Source organism: Pecten maximus, chromosome 12 (genome assembly GCF_902652985.1).
Source record: "Pecten maximus chromosome 12, xPecMax1.1, whole genome shotgun sequence".
Classification (NCBI taxonomy): Eukaryota; Metazoa; Mollusca; class Bivalvia; order Pectinida; family Pectinidae; genus Pecten; species Pecten maximus.
The window spans coordinates 31,383,450-31,398,108 of NC_047026.1; the positions used below are offsets into that span (position 1 = coordinate 31,383,450).

The window sequence follows — 14,659 nt, forward strand, 5'->3', positions numbered from 1 at the left end:
TTTAAAAAAAAGATAGGATTAAGGATTCGTTTCGATGGAAAACTTTGTGGTCGACTCGTTGATCTAATCAGAGTTTTGATTAATCGATACAATATATTCCCTACTGGGGTATTACCGAGTACATTTGTATACAATATGTCTGATCCAAGGAATGTTTACCACCGATGGAGTTATCCGTTACACAAAAGTAATATTAATACATAGAGCAGAATAGGTGATGTTGTCTTTGTTTGTATAATTAAGACTTGATGAATACAAACACAGGACCAAATAGATATTATCGATAACACCCAGCTCTCAGCCATCGATTCATGATTGTCGACCAAATACAAAGTAGATAACTCACCGAGCTTCACCTCATCTACCATAGCTTTGTCGACGTGAAAGGCTAAATCAAATATCCACTTATCCTTACGACTTGTGTGGATAACAGCCAGAGATCCGTTTTTGTCCATACACTCATCCTCATTGATAAACTCAATACAACCAAACCTACGAGTAAACAGCAAATGCGGATTACTTTGTTATTGTCTTTAGTGTTTTGTGAGATGAAACCGGCATGATGGTTTTATTTAAGTCAGACTCCTTTATTTCATTTATATAGAATCTGGTGGGAGACGTATAATCTAAATCTCATGATTTTGGGCACATATTCCAAAACTTGTTTCGCAATTGTTGTAAAATCAAGATGAGTAAAGTTTACATTAACAGTTTTAAAGTAGAATGCAGACACCGATGGCTACCCCGGGGTCCACAACTATTCATGACCAAGTAATCAGCGTTGACAGTCCTATAAATGCAGTCATTCATTTTCGTTGGTTTATGTAATCTACACACAACAGGAATGTGTAAATATTATCAGACTAATTTTGAAACTTATTTCGTAACCCAATGTAGCATTTGTATACATAAGCAAAATATCAGCCATCACTAAATTACAATTTGATATAAATCAGTTAAATTATGTATGAATCATATTATAGACAGATTGATAGATAGATTGTTTACAAATAGTGTTTAGATGTACTATTAGGAACCAAATAATGATATAAACGACATCCTATTAGCGACTTCAAATGTCAATTATCAATTATACTGAACAAAACAGGCTATTGCTATTAATTTCTGATATGTAATCGTTTGGAATTTAGGTTCATTTTCTATCATTTCGTAATTGGACATTATCAATTATACTGAACAAAAAAAAACAGGCTTTTGCTATTAATTTCTGATATGTAATCGTTTGGAATTTAGATGTTCATCTTCTATCATTACGTAATTGGACATTGAAGCTAATTAGCTAAATAGCTGGGTAATTTAAAACTAGTGTGTTGTTTCATAAATATTGCAAAAAACTGTAAATTTTATTCAGTAAGCTGGAAGCATGACCCTGAAAACAAAACAGCAGATACTATTCGAGTGTAGCCAACATCTATATGTATCAACACAACAATAACCTCTTTACTTATTCCACATACAGAAAAAAGTTCAGTAAATTGTAAACCGGCACCGCAATGTAACAAGTTTATTTCAAAATATAAACACATATTTTAGTTTTATCAAAACATATCGGTATGATAAAAAGTACACTGTCCACACCATCGCACACTGGATATAAAAGTGTTGGTTCACTAAGTTTAAAAACAAAACAAACAGATGAATGTTGAACTTCCCTACCTGATCATTGCAACAGTAGATATTGCCAACATATCTGTGAACCTAGTACCTCGTTTTCCAATGATGCAAATCAATATTATGATTCATATAAATCAAACTTCGGTAACTTGATCTCTGATTACACGAATAAACTTTACTCAAAGTACATTTTTGTAAATATAATTCAGTTCCTACAATTGAAATTATATTTTAAGATATACTCTGTAACCGCGAATGCTGGGCCTGGCTCTTAGATTCCCATAAACCCAAAAACTTTGACACAGCGAAGTTCTACTCGACTTTTATTAGAACAAATATTAATATATGTAGCACTTGATCAACTGTATATATTACAAGAAAGTCTGTTGATATTAGCATACCGAAAGGATACACCAATAATGTTTAATATTTTGTTATATATAATAATCAGTTGATAAAATAAAAACAAAGTAGTTTTTGCAAAGCTAATTGACAAATTAATTTACAATTAATCAAAACATCACGTTAACATGTGTAAAAATGATCTAAAATCAATGATATAGTATAATTGTTACCTAAATAATACTCGCTATACTGCTGATATTTTACAATACTTAAATGCTTTCCGCTCTGCTAACGTTGATAATGGAAAATACTTACTCTTCTAAATAAACGCCCTTGTCTCTACAGGTATCTGCAACAGAAATAATGTAAAACTTGACACAACACACGTATGGATATGACACAATATCGACATAGGAGTATTACTTAGATGTACAAAATGGCATGATTGTCTCGTTTCAGTATAGATATAATATTTTTTCTATCTCAGATCGATTGTTGATTTATTTTATTTTATTTACAATGTATTATCTTTGTCCTCTCCTTCATGATATTCTACGATAACCTTCATCAGTTGTACAGGAGTGTATCATAGATTAGCGAAAGTATGATTTTGATGTTTGATATTTAGATTTGCTTTATTTATTAATAACATGTATAATTGAGAGATATATTTACACAAATGTTATATATTCTCAACACGTATCAGTTATAAACGTATGTTTAACTTAATATATATGTTTATCATTAGCAGCAGTAATCCTACTGTAACAAAACTCTGTGTTTGTTTGTTAATTTGTGACTCAGTGTCATAAATACATTGAGCAAATCTGATTTTTTTATATTTAAACTGACTACATGTTTATGAGGAATGTGTTTAAATCACATTAAGAAAAAGAAGGTCATCACGCAACGCTATCAACTTTTTAACTAAAGTCAATTGACACAAAAATTGAGAACACAAACTAGGACGAAGAACACATATCCAACTAAGGCAGATCCGTCTCAATTATGAGTTACGTTACTGCATTTCCTATTTCATCGTGTTTAGACATATGTTCATCATTAAGTTTTTTTCTGTTACCAGTCCTTGTTTCTACATTACATTTTTTGCTGTAGGCAAAGCTAAACGTTTTATTCATACGACAACACGGGAGATATTTGCTTGACAAAACCAATCCCCCATGGCCAGGCTATCCTACTGTGGCCTGCCACCATGGTACTTGGTCTTCCTTTATGTCAAACCAGTTACCAAACCATATCAAATACACACGATCATATATTGATTTTAACTTGTGTTTTTTGTATCTACACGCCAAAACATTGATTTTATCTAGACTGTTAAGTATCAAATACAGACAGTAAATAGTTGTAACAGCTACTCTTTAATCATACTATGTATCTACACAGTAATTTATGACGTGAATAGAATGTATTTGCACTCGTATATATCATCCACCCTCAACGTTACACAGCAAAACACGGCGCTTAGACACTTAACCTGACAATCGCTCCGTTATTGACTAAATGTCAATATCATGTGGAATAGTAAATAATAATAGTAATAATTAGACAAAGAACAGTTCATATTTCTTGCAACATCAGTGGCACTATTGCTGTAGATCTATTTAATACTGATCAAAAGACCTTAGAATTATACTTATCTATGTTGAACAAACTGACAAAGATGGCTGTACAACCTTGAAATTCAGAATATGTCAATGTCAAATCCCCTTTCAGCCACACAAAGAGGACGTCCAAGACAAAAACGGTACCTTATCCATGGGACTTTCAAACATTATACGATATTGTAACATTACACGATCGGCAGGAATCGCCGAATCTTTGAGCCAACATGATCTTTAGGAATAACAAACTTCTTGTTATTCATGATCTGTATGATTATCACTAATTCCATGGATTGTTAATTACAATGTACATAATGGTACGTAATCGACAAATTTGAAGGTAGTGATGTCTTACTTTTTAACTTACTATTACAAAATAGACGTAACTATTACTGTTTTATTTTCTCACACCAAAGCCATCGCGTACAACCGCTTATTGTTTGCAGGCTCGCCACAGTACATTGTACAATAGCGTTGAATCTGATTACTTACCGTACTCGAACTCGACAAAAGTTGTACTGTTGAGTTTTTTGTCATAATCTACGCAGCTGTACCAGCCCCGGTCCCCGGGTAACGCAGATCTGACCTCCAGGACGCTGATCACATAGTCGTCACTTCTCGTCTCTTTCACCGTATATCTATCTTTAAAACGTTCGAAAAAGTCCATGGATAGACTTAAATCGTAGGCGAGCTCCCTGACGAAATAGGATCTAGCATGACGGAAGAACCAGGAAAGACGCACGTCGATCGGGGCCCGGCAGCTTAAAGTTATTGTTTGGAATGCTTTAAACGTTGTGGAACTTGTGTTTAGAAAATAGGACACTGAAAACAAACATAGTTTTTATATACTTGATGAAACTATCATAAACATTGATTCGTACTTCATTCCCATTAATCTACTTAAGGCTTCTTACAGAAGCAACGTGTAAATCGTGAGTAGTTATTACAGACACTTTGACCGCGTTACGAGTGACGTGTCTCAATATGGTTGGCATCACAATTATTGAAAACGCCTTGATAAAATATAAAGAGAAATCCTCAACTGTATTTCATTCCCTGTGGTAATATGAAAGCTTACTGGAGATGCAGGCTGATCATGTCCGTGCCTTTATGATCGACACCATTATCTGATTCGGAAATATTTCAATTCCTTGTACACAGACAAAATTCCTTCAAATAAAATTCACGTGAAATTTTATCATATAAAATTCACATGAAATTCACGTGAAATTCACATGATTTTTGACCATGTGAAATTCCCGTTAATTTTGCCATGTGAAATTCACATGTAGGATTTTTGCCTGTGTAATTAAGCTATGGAGTCAGACGTGTTCGATGCTTGTAGATATGCCGAGTGTTTCCGTTATCACAGCACTAGTTATCCTATTGAGAATGTGATATAATCCGGATTTGACCTAGATTTGTATGGCGGAGTCCATCGCTTACCCTACCGGAGAACCTGGTGTTATTCTCTTTATGAATTTTGAAGGGTTCTTTATACAAATATTCATATTTTTCTCTCGTTTATCGAAATGAGCATTTAAGAACCAAAAGACGCTATCATAAGCTGCAACCAATCGATACCTTTTTTCTTAATTTGATTTAAATATCTGCTGTCACCTTAAGGCGATTGAGTTAACAATAACAAATTAATTACTTTTCGCCTTTTATACCAACCTATCAATGGTAATATTGACAGTTCGTTATTTGATGGATTATAAAACACTCTCCCTTGAAAAATAAAAACCAATCGAACGTAAGACTGCTTGCAGGTAAAATTTCTGAAGGAAAATAGGCTTCTCGCTGCAGCCACTAAACCTTTAGAAACGGCATAGAAGTATGGCTATTCTTTATTTTGATATTATTGATATTATTCTAGATATAGAGAAAATTAGCACGGGAAGACATTGGACGACTATCTGTCCGCTTTAATACTGCTAGGGGCGGATCCACACTTAGTAGTACATTAAAACGGTTGTATTCATTCGGACTAGGAAAGGTATTGTAATTATTGCAACAATGCAAATGCAATAAGGCATTTAAGAGGATTTTATACAGGAAAATATTCAACAGTCAGTTCTTCCTTTTAATCCATAACAGTTACCCATTTTCAGCCGATATTGCACCTTTGAAAGAACGATTTCCAAATTATGATTATGTTTGAATGTGATGTTGTTCAATTGTCATCAAAGAAACTCATATCTAAACAACAATCAAAGAAAATATTGTAAAACAATTTTAATATTTCGTGGTTATCTTATGAAAAATGTTCCCCAATTCATACTACTGTATAAATTATCATGCAACTCAGACTGTGGCAGCAGTATCCCACGAAAAAAGTGCTTATAACAATAAAGAACATTATTAAAATTTAGTATAATATTCAAAACATCATAACTTTTCAAAGTCTTAGATGACTGGACCGAACTTGTGGTTGACTATATAAAGTGTACATGCATTTCCACAATATTGTTCTACATTATGTTCTACATTATGTCATTAACTGGATGTCCAGTCTTATTTATACTAACAAGCAACGACACGTCTCACTGAACAGAGAAAACTCAAAATGGACAAACGTAACATCTGGAATACCTCAAGGAACAGTGCTTGGAGCGATATTGTTTATGATGGGATGTTCTCTGAACGCCAACAATTTTCTTCAAAAATAGGCAGGTGTTGTTTGAAGTAACAATAGGAAGAGAATCATATACTTTTCATATAATGTAAGCTGTCTTTTTCATCGGTATATTTACCTGAGCTTTACCTGATGTTTTACACAATTCAATTCCAAACTTCTAGTAAATAATAATTTTGTCTAAATTTGCTATTTATAGCACATTTTTGTCATAACATGTTCGAAACACTGAAAATATTTCCCGGTGTTTTGAAAAAAAAACACGACATTATAATCATGCGTATATGGAACAAAAATGAGAGGGACATATATGTCATTATGTTTTTATTTGACCTAACAGGACGTAAAACTCTATTAGAAGTGGAAGACATTGGGATATAGGAGTGATTATGGACAGAATTGACACTATTGAAGATCAAATATGTACACAAGTAAAGAAAGCCAATTCTATGTTTGCAGATATAAGGCGATCCTTTCATTTTCTAAACGAACAATATTTTCCATTGATGAGAATAAAACATTAATAAAAGTTCATCTTCCTTCAAATTTAACCATATCGATATGACTGAGGCCTAACAAAGGATAAACTGTGGAAACTCCTATTTTGTGAGCTACAGAAGAGTTAGAGGGAACAGGATTGATATGTTTGAAACAACAAGCATGATAACTGTGCAACATATTATATTATGATGTGTAAAGATTAATCCCTAAGACAAAGGATAAGAGGACATCCAATGGAAGGATCCCCACAATATCCTAGACAAGATATTCGAAAGAACTGTTTGCCTTGTGAATTGTAAGATTATGGAACAATCTTCCAAAACATGTTGTTTTATCATCGAGTGTAATTATCTTAAAAAATAGACCGGATAAGCATTGGAAGAACCAGAAACTCCTTTATGATTATAGATCTCAGATCAGTTTATTATCAAAGTAACGTCACATTTATATGCTATTAAATAATTAGACTTTGTCACAGTCCCAACTATATTTTGATATAAATATGTTGCTTGTACATTAATTTTGTAATATGGTAGAATTTCTATATATTTTAATGTGTAATTTATATTTAAAATTTAGTAATTATTTATCATTTGCCATAAATACGGATGCTCCGGATCCGGGTCCATAGCGAGGTAATTAATGGGAGAGAGACATTCGTGGGGTTAAACGGGCGGACCGTTTGTATGTTCTTGAAGGTGTACATGGGTTTTGCAAGAGCAAAATACAGTTTGCGGTGAAATAATGTTTCTTATACCCAATATGACATATGTTGCGTTTATATCTGAAGCGTAAACGTGTTATTTTCTTATCGTACTGCGTACCGATGAGTACAGTTCATAGGTCTGTAAATATAATCTTCATGACGCTCAAATTTGAAGTAAGTGAACGATGATATTTGATGTAAAGTATTATCTATGATTAGAAATGTTGCATTTGCCGTAGTTCATCACTTATTTGGTAGAATTGGCTAGTCTTACTAGTGTTTAACAGATATGTGTTTAGTTATCGTATTAGCTCTTATGTAATATGCATAACTACACATGTATATGCAAATTTGGTTTATCTCTCGTTTTCCTTCGCAATATTAGTATTATATACGAGTACATCTGAATAGGTATTAAATAATGTGTCGTTTATATAAATATCTGCATGTCGATAGAAATGCGATGCAAACAAATACTAGATCATTATGGTATTTGCATAGTGCAGTAAGGATTATAGTTAGACATTCATATATATGCCGTTACAGTTCCAACCCATGATGGTGTGAGGGCAGATGTAACTTTATATAGACCTGTGTGGGCAACTGCATTGTCATATGTTCTGTGTTGGTAACTGCATTGCCGTATGTCCTGTGTGGGCAACTATATTCCCATATGTCCTGTGTGGGTAACTTTGAGCTGTCCTTTGTGGACAGATACATGTTCTTGACTGGAGCTGTAGGTGTACCAATTTCCTGTGTGGATATGACTATATGCCACGCCTGCCGTCATTGACAGATTGCCGGAAATAGACTATGTTATATCTGTGGATTGTAGACCAGCCAATTCAGAGTTGAGAGTGTATGTACGGTTGAGTGTAGACTAAAGGTTACACAAAGTGCACTCCGAGTGCACTCCGTTTGGACTCCAGGTAAACTTGGAGTGCACTCCGAGTGCACTCCAAGTTTACCTGGAGTCCTATCAGGCTCCAATTCTACATGGGTCCACATGTATCACATGTACCTGTAACCAAGTACATACAGTATACTCATATACAGGTAGACTCATAAAACATGTTACAATAAGATATGCTATACTGTTTTATCTTTTTTATATCTCATCTTATTATTTTGTTGGTTCATTTTTAGTTGGTTAATTAAGAATGCATCTAATATAATTGATTTTTTTTATTAGAGCCTGAAGTTGGTTCCGAGTTCCGAGTTCCGTTTAAGATATTCCATTGAAGAAAAAAAACGAACTGGGAATTAGTTTCCAAATTCCTTAAAGAAAAGATTCTACGTACTTTATCTCATTACAAGACCATAATCTGAAAAGAAATGATATGTCAATGAGTGTAGGGACACTTATAAGTCAGGTATAAACTTTACGGACTTGGTCTTTGCTCCCAGTTCCGTTTAAAATAAATGAAACTAGAAACCATTTCCGAGTTCCGTTTAAGTAAAAACGGAACTGGGTCCGAGTTCCGTTTAACCAGTTCCGAGTTTCGTTTAAGTAAAACGGAACTCCAGTTCCGAGTTCCGTTTAACCAGTTTCGAGTTCCGTTTACCTGTGAAATATAGAAAATTATCAAGCTGATATTTTCACTGCAGTAATGAGCAGTGAATATATAAGATTTTGCCGTGAAAATATAAGGTTTTGCCTGAACTGCTTTCGGCATGGGCGCAGTAATATCAGACGGACTGCGTTTATAATCATTAGGTATCCATATCCAACTAAACTGTTTACAAAAATAGTGGATGAAATATTGGGTTTTAGGAATCAATAAACACATATGTGTCTTTTTTATTTTATATATAATTTTTTCAAATGTGGAACTATATTTTGTAGTGTGCAAATATTTCAAAATGCGCACCTATCCCGATCAGCTGACTCGATCGGCTGTCTTTTCGACTGATTGGCTTAACTACATTCCAGTGGCAGGTTAAGGAAAGAAAATAATAAAAGCATTCTAAGGCCTCATTCGAAATGTAATAAAAAGAAAATTTAATGGTTAGACGTTCAATATCAAATATATTTCACTCGTATGACAGATTGTTCTCGTTATTTGCATACAACAAGTATGCCATACCCGTGAAATATATTTGATATTACACGGCAAACCATTGAAAATCCTCTATATACAAATTGTTTATGTAACTTATTTGATAGAGCTACCCTAATAGGAGCCGCGGTGGCCGAGTGATTAAGGTGTACCGACATTTTATCACTAGCCCCCCACCTCTGGGTCGCGAGTTTGAAATCCACGTGGGGCAGTTGCCTGGTACTTCTCCGGGACTTTCCTCCACCTCCAGAACTTGGCACATCATTAAATGGCCATGGCTGTTAATAGGACGTTAAACAAAATAAACCAAGCTAAAGCTACCTTGTTAACCAACATCATAAACGTCATCTTGAAAGTTTGAAATCGCGGATCGGATTCCCTGATGCGTGCTTCACTGACTTCCGGGCGCTACTGTGGATGGTGTGTTATCTCAAAATCAAAGCTCGTTCTTGATATCTTATAAATGCATCATATAAGATATTCTTTTTTTGTAAGATATGTTATATACGTCATGGGATATCTTTCACAATCAAACGCTTGTTCGATATTGTATTAATTGTTAAGATAAATGCAATATGGATGACAATAAACAGAATGACGCTTGTTATCGTTTAATTGTTATATGTACATTTGTATATTGACTAAGGTTAATTAAACTCTGTCTTTCTGATATTGTCATCCATTTCCCAATACGTTCATTTGAATGAATAACATCTTTGAATCAAATTCATAGATATATACAATATCTTATATTATTTAGTTAATTACTGGATCAACATTGCTCTACGAATAAATGATCACTTGTCTTGCTATCGAAATCCGTCGTTTTAATGGCAGTAGATAATTAAACTTGTTCGTACGTGATAATAGGTCGTACGTAGTACGTCTGAAGGAATAGCATTACGATACAGATACAGTCTCTGTCAGTATAATGTGGTCGAGTAATGTGGCATTTAATGCAAAGTACTCTCAGACCAGATTGATCTATAACAAGGAGAAATATTCATGCTAAAAGCTGGACCATATCACTTATCAAGATAATTACTTATCAAAACAATGATACCCCGTTCTCTCCGACGAGATGGTCGTATCCTGTTCGGTCTGAATAGTGTTACGATCTGTTGTAAACATAAGGCGGGCTACAACGTATCTCTATAGAGTAAAAGAGGAGATCATTAATGAAGCTGGGCGCGGACAATTTAATTTTCACAACAAACAAATAACAATGATTAAATATCTACCCTATCTTACATCAAACATCAGGCGGTCGGCACGATTGACGATACGGATTAGTCTACACATCTGAACTAATGGACACAGAAATAGCCCCGATAAGAATAAAGAAAAGTCGTGTAAATGCAGATTGCTTTTGTTGTTTTTGTTCATTTAGACCGCTAATGATTTAATATCAAGCCATGACATCCCATACCACCCAGTGTCATTGAATTCAGGATCATTGATATCAGTCACCTGGGAATTAATCTAAACGAATGGATACCATAACACTTATACACTTCAGGTAATGAAACAGGCTACTCTCCAGGGTTAACGATAATGAACAATAAACACTTTACATTACGATATGGGCCGAACTTTAAAGGAAGCTGTCGAGCATATATTTTTCATGAAATATTCGAATACCAAGTGTCCATTAACATCAAATAGTTATCACGAAGTTTGCAAAATTAAATATGTCCATTTGTTTGATTTGTTTTTATCCTGACCCCGACAATAGCGATGATACACGTTTCAACATAATATTGAAAAATAGTATGGTCACCCTTAAGGTTTCCGGTAAATACAGTGTCAGGAGGATTTCAGACATGTCATTGTAATTGATTGGGTGCTGCAGTTCTTTAAAAGGTAATAGATATACACTCTGTGTGTTGAGTCTGATACTGTCATAACCCCTCTAACATTAGACTTTTCCTTTGATACAAAGCCTTATGCTAAGGATTAAATAGATCTACGTCATAGGCAAGTTATGTTTTTTATGAGCGATGGAGAAGTATTCTTGTAAAATGCTATCTTAATGTCTGAAATAGTTTTATAGACAAGTTCTATGCGGTGGGGAAAATGTCACATTGTTTCAATACTCATATTAATCCACATATCTTATATTGTTATTAATAAAATACATCTTAATACTATCAAGGTCTATGGCCATGTTGGTATTTCATGAAACGTGTGAAGGCTCGCGGTGGTATACTATTAGTAAACTTATCATTAAGTTTTCATTGTTTCATGTTCACAAGACAATGTCATCAGTTATTGGATAATGTCATCAGTTATTGGATAATGTCATCAGTTATTGGTTAATGTCATCGGTTATTGGATAATGTCATTAGTAATTAGATAATGTCATCAGTGTTTTGGATAATGTCGTCGGTAATTAGATAATGCCATCGGTTATTGGTTAATTTCATCAGTAATTAGATAATGCCATCGGTTATTGGATAATGTCATCAGTTATTATATAATGTCATCGGTTATTGGTTAATGTCATCGGTTATTGGATAATTTCATCAGTAATAAGATAATGGCATCGGTTATTGGATAATTTCATCAGTAATTATATAATGTCATCGGTTATTGGAAAATGCCATCGGTTATTGGATAATTTCATCAGTAATTAGATAATGTAATCGGTTATTGGATAATGTCATCAGTTATTGGATAATTTCATCAGTAATTAGATAATGGCATCGGTTATTGGAAAATGCCATCGGTTATTGGATAATTTCATCAGTAATTAGATAATGTCATCGGTTATTGGATAATGTCATCAGTTATTAGATAATGTCATCGGTTATTGGATAATGTCATCAGTTATTAGATAATGTCATCGGTTATTGGTTAATGTCATCGGTAATTAGATAATGTCATCAGTAATTAGATAATGTCATCGGTTATTCGATACCTATCTTATACAATATTGCATGTCTACAATATTCTAAATAAGCAAGGGATGTAACTTTTGCATAACAGCAAATCTTTATAATTTGTTCAAGTTAATACAATTTTACCTGTTAAAACGACTAATCTGTATAGTTTTAAAACGGAATTATTTTGTATAAAGGTTAATATCATGTAGGAGGAAAACAGAGAAAAAATGAGTTTACAAAAACAGCAAGATTACCGACACAACAATGAAACCGTAACTCAGATACTACATCGATAAAACGAAGACAACATAACAACAGATATAGACTTTCATTGAGACTTATAAAAAAAAGGACAATAAGACCATGTGGTCCGAAAGAGTAAGCGTCTTCTGATTTATCGACAACACCCTTCATACAGATCTAGGTCACGACGACACCCGCTATACAAATCTAGGTCACGACGACACCCGCTATACAGATCTAGGTCACGATGACACTCGCCATACAGATCTAGGTCACGACGACACTCGCCATACAGATCTAGGTCACGACGACACTCGCCATACATATCTAGGTCACGACGACACCCTCCATACAGATCTAGGTCACGACGACACCCGCCATACAGATCTAGGTCACGGGGACACTCGCCATACAGATCTAGGTCAAATCCTGGTTAAATCACAAAGTCAAATGAGAATGTAGGTGTGTGATGGCAACGAAAGCATGGGGCATATCAACAAGCATCGAACATGTCTGATGTTATATCACACGAAGAATTATGCTATTTACAAAATTACAAAATGATATCGTGATGGCGACAATCAAACTTGCCCGTTGTCTTCTTGTCATCTTTCTTTTATCTTCTCGCCTATAACCTGTAACCCTCTGGATTGTATCTGGACTGTTATCATTGTGATTATAGCTATAAACAGGTTTCTTTCTCCTGCTCTATATCTACATAGACTCTAAGTTAGCTTATACGAAGTAATCGTCATGCTAAACTGCCTATAAATATGTTAGCGATATTGTGGGATATTATAAAATATCCCACAATATCGCTAAGGTTTGACTTTGTTTGCATTTTTTAAGGTCATATCGGAACTCAAATCGTGAAACACAGATAACGGCAGTGTTAGGCCAGTTCATGACTCATAAACGGTCATTAATGCAAAATTCGAACATATGAATTATATTTTAAACTGAAGATCATTACACTAATACTGCGAGACGAATGGGGTACTTGAGTGCGAGACATACTTCTAAAGTACATGTATGTAGCGTCTTGTTCATTTCTTTCCAATTTGTTAGCAGATTTAGGATTAACGGAATATTCAGTTGTTGCGGGACGAAACAGATATGCCATTTTTAATAAGCTGTCCTGAGTAAAACGATGTTTAGCAATGTGTAACAATGTAACATACTTTTAGGCAGTTTAGCATTAGTCTGCTCCTCAAAATGTCAGCGATCTGTTTTGGTAAAATACCCAAAGCACATTTACATATGTGTAACGTTAATCTTATCGTACTCATGAAAAATATAAACCGCCATGGAACTAGTTATCGAAGTTATTTCTTTGTTACGGCGAATGCTTCTGGTATTTTGGGAATCGCGTATTCTGAACTATTAAGATTAGTTGCATCGGTATCTAAATTTTTGTATCCGTTTACTTATAGGAGGAATATCCTACCTTTCGCTGGACTGGGAGACGTGGAGTCTGTACTGGAAGGTCTCGTGCTCGTCGTGTCTATGAAGCTCTTGGTAGATGTATCAGAGGGCGTTGTGGTTAACAAACCTTTCAAGTCTCCGGTGGTCGTATCAGCTGGTAAAGTACCTTCCTTATTTACACCTGGGCCAGAAGTTAGGGAACTCTTGGGATCTTTAGTTGTTGTAAGCAAATCTACTGGAGTTGTGCCATTTTCATGAGTGTAAGTTACGCTCAAGACGATTACAATTACACGTATTACAAGAAAGGCTGGTTTTCGGTATGCCATCTTAGTGCCGTGGTGTCGACTTTAAACTTACGTAGTTAAAAGTTTACCATTTCCAACACAGTAGTAAAACCCGAAATAACGTGTTACTCCTCCGCAATGTCCATGATGTTATCAAACCTTGTTACAAGTGATGGAGTGCCAAGCAAAAGGGCAAATGTTCTGGACAATTGGCAACTGACAATTACGTCGTGTTACAACCTTTAAATCGCCCTGCTGGAATTGATGTCCGGGATTCACAGCAAGCATACAAATCCGAGACAGGACATTTAC

At 34.6% G+C, this 14,659-nt stretch overlaps 1 protein-coding gene across 1 annotated transcript in view; it reads right to left on the reverse strand.

The window, feature by feature from the left end:
- LOC117338985 overlaps positions 1-14,389 on the reverse strand; it is a 39,773-nt gene extending 25,384 nt beyond the window's left edge. The window contains exons 1-4 of the mRNA XM_033900350.1: positions 14,086-14,389; positions 4,098-4,427; positions 2,296-2,329; positions 347-492 (exon numbers count right to left, since the gene is read on the reverse strand). Coding sequence (XP_033756241.1) covers positions 347-492; positions 2,296-2,329; positions 4,098-4,427; positions 14,086-14,389 — 814 coding nt within the window. The remainder of the gene's footprint in view (positions 1-346; positions 493-2,295; positions 2,330-4,097; positions 4,428-14,085) is intronic.
- Positions 14,390-14,659: the final 270 nt, after the last annotated feature.